This window comes from Vigna angularis, chromosome 7 (genome assembly GCF_016808095.1).
Source record: "Vigna angularis cultivar LongXiaoDou No.4 chromosome 7, ASM1680809v1, whole genome shotgun sequence".
Taxonomy (NCBI): domain Eukaryota; kingdom Viridiplantae; phylum Streptophyta; class Magnoliopsida; order Fabales; family Fabaceae; genus Vigna; species Vigna angularis.
The window spans coordinates 21,379,411-21,387,292 of NC_068976.1; the positions used below are offsets into that span (position 1 = coordinate 21,379,411).

At 24.7% G+C, this 7,882-nt stretch overlaps 1 protein-coding gene across 1 annotated transcript; it reads left to right on the forward strand.

Annotated features, from left to right (window-relative positions):
* Positions 1-830: 830 nt before the first annotated feature.
* On the forward strand, positions 831-1,184 carry LOC128197856 (non-specific lipid-transfer protein A-like). Its single transcript, XM_052880687.1, has one exon. It carries the CDS (start codon positions 831-833, stop codon positions 1,182-1,184), a length of 354 nt encoding a protein of 117 aa, XP_052736647.1.
* The last annotated feature ends 6,698 nt before the right edge of the window (positions 1,185-7,882 follow it).

A 7,882-nucleotide genomic window follows, 5' to 3' on the forward strand; every position in this document is an offset into this window, starting at 1 on the left:
AAGATTGAGAGAAAAGTGTGAATAAATGTTTTCATGGTGATTCTCAACCCATACCTGAAACATAAATAAAAGAAACAAAAACAAATAATAATTCTAATAATATATATGATAAGTTTATTAAGTAGATGTATGGGAAGAGTGTATATACTAATAATAATAAGTTTGAAATCTTGAAAATAAGATATTTTGATATTGTTTTTAATTACAAAGTAATAAATTTATTAATTTGTTTCTTTATATATTTAATTTTTCTTTAAGGAAATCAATTATCTCATAGAAAAAATGTTAAAAACATCATTTATTAATTTTTTTTCTTTATATCATTAAATTAACGTAAGACTCTTATCTAATCTGAAAGAAGGGTTGTATGAAATTTTAATTATCTAAAATTAGCCTTTTTTTTTAATACTCTTTTTATTTAATTATATTTTAAATAAATTTTACTTGAAAAATCGTAATTTTATTTTAAAGAAACCATCATTTATTAAAGGGTTATCTTATAATATCTCTTATAAAATATATATATATATATATATATATATATATATATATATATTAAGTTTATAGAGTGGATGTACCCGAACCTGAGTTAAGAGCTAAGATACTAATAATAAATTAGAAATCGAAAGTCACTTAGATTAGAGAGATCTTGATATTATTTGTAATTAAATTTTCTAAAAAATAATAAATTTATTTAATTTTTTCTTTATATGTTTAATTAAGCCATTATGGTAAACGTATGTCACACACAGCAATATAAATGTAATATTTTGGAGAGTGTTGTATCCATCAAAATCGAAAAACAAGACTGAAACAGAAAGAGAGTGAAAATGAAGAGAGTGTCAACATCAGTTTTTGGTTTGGAAGTTCTGTTGCTCCTCACAGTTGCAGCCATGAAACCAGTGAATGGATTCAGCTGTATGGAGGCAAAACTTTCATTGTTGCAATGTTTACCTTTTCTGACGAGCAGTCAAGATAACCCTTCAAGTGTTTGTTGTAATGCAGTGAGCAATGTGAGAGCTTCAGCACCTACAAAACCTGAACTTCGTGAGGCATGTCAATGTCTCACGGCAGCTGTCGGTGAATTTCCTAATCTTGACAAAGATAGAGCCGTTCAACTTCCTAAACTATGTAACGTTGACGTCGGTTTTCCCCTCACCAAAGACATCGACTGTAACACGTAAAATTTCTTTTTTATTTATATTTTTCTTAATTTATACATACTCATAGTTCTTTTATTTTTGTTCACAATTTTTTTTTCAGGATCTCTCTTTGAGCTAGAGTTTTGAGGATGAAATGGGACATTGAAAATGTGGAATATGCTTGGAACATCCTTTCCTTTTTCCTTTCCTTTTTCATGAAAAAAAATAAGATCGTTTTCCTGAACTCTTGTGGAACAAGAATTTGTGTTGAAATTAAATGATTATTGAATCGATATATTTGTTGTTGGTATCATTATGTTCATAGAGTCTCCTCTTTCAATTATGACGGCTTAAACAAAATAATCAAAAACTATTGAAATGACCTCTTCAAAATAACTTAAGATCATTATGAATTTTAATTGTTGATCATTTTGTAAAAAATTATTAAAATAAAAAAAAATATTAAAGATGAGAGACTAACTTAAATTTACTTGTTATTAAAATATAATATATCAAGACTGGTTAAAATTTAGGCTTAATTGCTTAGTTTGTTCCCAGTTTGGTTGAAATGTGTTAAATTTGTCCCCTTTTTTAAAAAGGTTACTATTTCATTCATATGTGGTTTAAAAGTGTCAATTTTGTCCAAAGTTAGTAAAATTTGACTCAATCAAGTCCCTTCCGTCAAGTACACAGAGACGGCGTTAACCTTTTTTTTCTCTCTCTTATGTTTCTCTGAATACAGTAGTTTTTTGTCAGTACACCCTCTGATATTTTACGTGCATGGAGAGTTAAAGAGAGAAGGTTTAATCATTCAATTAGACAGAGAAGGTTTTTTTGGGTCAACATTTACAAAAATTGAAACAAAGTATTAATAAATAATAATATTTGATGTTTTGAAAGCTTTGTGTACGAAACTACTCAGATTATCTTTATTATATTATTAAAATGATTAAAAAATCATTTTTATTCATATTTTTCTAATAATTATTTAATAGATTAAATATATTTTTCTATTTTTAATTTTTTTTAAAAACTATATTTAATTTTTAAATCAAATTATATATTATTTGAACCTTATACTTTATTATAGGAATATGAAATACCTTGTCAATAGATAAATGTGACGTTTGTTTCGAAAAGATATTTTATATAATTTTTATAAAATACAAACGGGTAAAAAATAACATAATTTAACTAAGCTGGAAATTTACTTTTTAAAATAATTTGAGAATAAAAATTATATTAATTTTAATAAATATAATTTCTAAAAGCTTGTATTTACAAATTTTGAGGTTAAAAATAAATTTTTTATACAATTCTTTATAAGTTGCTTTTTAAATGGTTGTATTTAAAAAATTTGAGATTAAAAATAGCTTTCATGGACGGTATTTATTTACAATATCCAAAATATATTTTATAACCTATTTTACTTTATAATAAAATATAATTTGTTTACTAAAATTTTAACATAGAGGTTTAATTGTTTTCTTTGTCCCGGTTTAGGTGCAGCGTGTCAAGTTCGTCCTTCCTTTTAAAAAAGTTTCAGTTTCGTCCAAAAGTGGTTTAAAATTTCAATTTTGTCTTCAAACGTAGTAAAATTTGTCTCAATCAAGTCCGTCAAATATACAGAAACGACGTTAACTTTTTTTCTCTCTCTTCTGTTCATCTGTGCAACGTAGCAGTCTTTTATATGATGACATGAGGTTGATTGACAAATTATGTAAAAGACAAAACCTCACGTGTCTCTTTTAACAAGTAATTTATGCTTTTTCTTGTGAACAACATTATGGATTAGAATAAATACTCAGAAGTGAAAAGAAAAAGACAAAATTGTTAACCAAAATAGCAAAAAGTTTAAAATACAACAGATTTTTTATTTTATTTTTTTAATATTTGTGTATATCAACTAAAGGTCACCTCATGTATAATAGAATAAAAACACTATAATTTATTTTAAAAACAAAAATAAATAAATACATAACAATGACCACAAAAACCAAACCATTAGAAAAAGTTATACAATAAATTGAAAAAAAGTGCGTTGATTCATTCCCTCGTGATAACACAAACGAATTAATTTAAGTTACTGCGTTTTTTTGATTTATTCAAAAATCAACTGTGTTATATCTTTTTGTGTTAAACATCATTTAGATGAATAATCAATTTTTTTTATATTATTTAATATATTTTAATTTAAATATTAATCTAAAATATCATTAAAAAATATGTATTTATTATTTTTTAAGTTTAAAAACAAATTTTATCAAAATTTAATATATAAATAAATTTTAATTTCAAATCAAAATTTTAGAAAACAAAAACATATTTAACATATTTAATTTCAATTTCAAACAATCAATTTTTTATTAAGATTGTCTTTTAAAATGTCTAACTAATTAAATAAAGGTGGGGGATTCGTCTTTTAAAATGTCTAACTAATTAAATAAAGTAATAAAATATATATTTAATTAAATATGCTAACTTTAGACTTATAAAACATTATTAACAGTGAAGAAAATCTTTCAGTGGATTCACACGTGAGGTAGAACTTTTAAGAAAATCAAATTAAGCCAAAAAAAAAAAAGTCTTCAACCATTAATTTCAATTCTAATTGCATAAAATCTAACTTCACCAATTCATCGAAAATAATTTTGAAATACTGACCTTGATATAATTATAAAATAAATTGAATGGGTCGAATTCTCATATAATTGAATGATTATTATATATGTAGTAGTGACAAAACATATTATCCAATGATATTATAATATATTTCAAATTTATTGCTTATGATTGCGTGGCTGACGTTAACATACATGAATTTTAAAATATTGAAAAGTATACTGACAAAAAACTGTTGTATGCAGAGGAGAGCAAAGGAGAAAGAAAGAAAAAGTTAACGTTATTTCTGTGTATTTAACGGAAAGGATTTGATTAAGGCAAATTTTACTAACTTTGGACAAAATTGACACTTTTAAACCACATGTGAACGAAATAATAACTTTTTTAAAAGAGGGAACGGGTTTGACACACTTCAACCAAACTCGAGACAAATCAAACAATTAAGCCTAACATATATATTACTTTATGTTAAAATGTAAAAAAAAAGTAATTAAAATATTATTAAATTTTACTTTATTTTTTTTTATGACATATTTGTTATCAGATTTAATAATAAAGTATATAAAACTATAATTTATTAAAAAAATAATTATTAATATAATTGATTGTTGTACCAACCAAAGGATAAGTAATGTGAACATAATCCAAAGACAAAAGGACATTAATAGCACTGAGAAAGACAGACGCATTGCACATAGAAACAGAGGAAAGAGATAAAAGTTAATGCTCTTAACGCCGTTTCTGTGTACTTAATGGAAAGGACTTGATTGAGACAAATTTTACTAACTTTGGATAAAATTGACACTTTTAAACCACATGTAGACGAAATAGTAACTTTTTTAAAAGAGGAAACGAGTGTGACACACTTCAACCAAACTAAGGACAAATCAAGCAATTAAACCTAAAATTTATGAATTCTCAAACCTCCTTAAGAAAATATAGTTATATGCACCCAAACATAATGTAACAAGTAGTATAATCCCTTTATTGACCTCGAAATCCCTTTCTAGAAGTAATAATTTCATTTCCATACAACATTTCCCTTAATTTATCTCATATAAAACCAATCTTAATTTCAAACAAAAGCATTTCCAAACTATTCTATAAAATTATAAAACTTTTAGTGATAATTTCTTTATTCAAACCAATAACACAACCAAATATCAATATTTACAAATTCAATTCTCAAATCATCCTCAATTAACAATTTTCAAATCACTAATGCTTCAATCCATTCAATTTACTCATTCATATTGGAATACTATCAATCCCCTATCACAATATCTCAAATATACCGCATAACAATTTAACAACACATACAAACTATTTCGGATTTTAAAAATAAAACTATGTCTCCCCAAAACTTCTAAAATTATGTTCTTATACTCAAATTAATATTTTATATAATGTTTATATATATATATATATATATATATATATATATATATATAATAAATTCTTTCCTAATTTAAATATATATATATATATACACACGAAAAAATAAAGTAAAAGAAAACATTTTTTTATTCAGTAAACTTGAACATAAAAAAACAACTTCTTATAACTGGTAAACGTATGCTTAGAATTGGTCTAATCATAATTCAAATTAATTACTAAGTTCTTCTAACTTGTGAACATTAAAAAAAATCACTTCTTATAACTTGTAAACCTAATTACTAACTTATTTAAATTAATTAAATAATTAACTTATTACTGATTGGTCTTACACTTTATCATAATATCTTGATCGGTATACATCAACATAACATAATACTTTTTAAAAAGAAACTAAAGAATAAAATAAAACAACTTTAAAATTTCACCTAAACAAACATCACTGATGGAAGAACCTCTAAAGACATATTTCTTACAATATCATATCATTTTTTAAAAACTAGATCCTTACTTTGTTGATAAATAATTTCGAAAAGTTACCTCTTTTATATTTTTTTTATTTAATTATATTTTAAATAAAATACCTTTAAAAAATCGATATTTTATTTTAGAGAGCCATCCTTTATGAAAAAGGTTGTCTTATAACTTTTAAATAATATATATCGCAAGAAAAATTGATATTACCGATGGTTAAAAATTCGTTGGTAACATTGTTTTTAGTAAATTTTTATTAGCAAATATTTTTTGTTGGTAGTTCCGTTAATAATTATCAATAAAAAAATCTGTCGGTAAATATCTCGATCTAGTTCATCTTTTTTCTTTGTTCTCCTTCTTCTTTCGTTCTGTTTCTTCTTCTTTTTTTACAAATACAGAAGATTGAATACATTAAAGGTAATGATAAATATGGCGACAGTCTTGATTTGTAGTTACAATGGAATGGAACAGAAGAAAAATATGAAATGAAAGATGGAGAAGTAGGAGAAGAAAAGTTCCCTCACGAAATGAGGAAGAAATGTCACAGAGAGAGATACATAACGACATTGTCTTGCTTTTTTTATCGATGGTAAGTGAAATAAGCATTATCGATGAATTTTACAAACGAAATTTGTTTTCCATAAGTAAAAAGATATGCGGGAAATTGCCACTCTTTTTTACTTTTTCGTTTGTAAATGAAATCTATATTTTTATAGGTAACGATTCAATCTTTTAAATTTATCAATGACAAAAATTTTAAAATTCGTCGATAAAATTCGTCAATAATACCAATTTACAGACAGACATATTTTCGTCGATAAAATTTTATCGGTAATTTTAAGAATTTTTGTAATAAATTTGAAATCTTGAAAATAAGACTTCTTGATATTATTTTTAGTTCAAAAGTTTAAAAGGTAATAAATTTATTAATTTGATATTTTATACATTTAATTTTTCTTTAAGAAAATCATTTATATCATAAAATAATATTAAAGAAATCATCTATTAATTTTTTTTCTTTATATATTTTATCCCGTTATTACTGTAAATTGATATCTAAATCTGGGAGAAGGGTTACATGGAATTTTACTTATCTAAAATTAGCCTTTTATATTATTTTTATTTTATTTAATTTTAAACAAACCATCATTTATTAAAAGGGTTATCTAATATCTCTTAAGATAATATATTTTAACACATAATTTTTTTTTACATTCATTTTGACACAATCTTTTTTAATTTTTACTCTCTTTTTTTAAAAGCTACAAAATTATTTTTTTATGATCATTTTATCTTTATTAGACGTGTTAAATGAATGTAAATATGTGTCATCCTATCATTACTTGTGAGTTTATGGAGTGGATGTATCCGAACCTATGAGTTAAGAGTTAAGATACTAACAATAAATTTGAAATCGAAAGTCACTTAGATTAAAAAGAGCTTGGTATTATTTTTAATTAAATTTTTTAGAAATTAATGAATTTATTAAATTATTGCTTTATATGTTTAATTAAGTAATTAACGTAGGTCACACACAATAGTATAAATGTAAGATCTTGGAGAGTGTTGCATCAATCAAAATCGAAATAAAAGCTAAGAGTGAAAGAAAAAGAGAGTGAAAATGAAGCCAGTGAATGCTTTCAGTTGTGTGGAGGCAAAACTTTCATTGTTAGCATGCTTACCTTTTCTAACGAGCAGTCAAGATAGCCCTTCAAGTATTTGTTGTAATGCAGTGAGCAATGTGAGAGCTTCAGCACCTACAAAACCTGAATTCGTGAGGCATGTCTATGTCTCACGGCAGCCGTTGGTGAATTTCCTAACCTTGATAAAGATAGAGCCGTTCAACTTCCTAAACTATGTAACGTTGATGTCGGTTTTCCTCTCACCAAGGACATCGACTGTAACACGTAAGATTTCTTTTTTATTTATATTTTTCTTAATTTATACATACTCATAGTTCTCATTGTTCTTTTATTTTTGTTCACAATTTTTTTTCAGGATCTCTCTTTGAGCAAGAGTTTTGAGATGAAATGAAACATTGAAAATGCTGGATTATGCTTGTAACTTCCTTTCCTTTTCATGAAAAAAGAATAAGATTGTTTTCTCAAGTTGTTCCAGAGAGGCATTTTTGTTGAAAGTAATGAATATTTAATAGATATATCTGTTCTTGATATCATACTCTTCATAGAATTATCTCTTGTCATTTAATTATGATGTATGGTTTCAATGTTTGAGATTCACCTACTTAA

Excerpts from the sequence above, each read along its gene's own strand:
- LOC128197856 (XM_052880687.1), top strand. The coding sequence starts at position 831 with ATGAAGAGAGTGTCAACATCAGTTTTTGGTTTGGAAGTTCTGTTGCTC.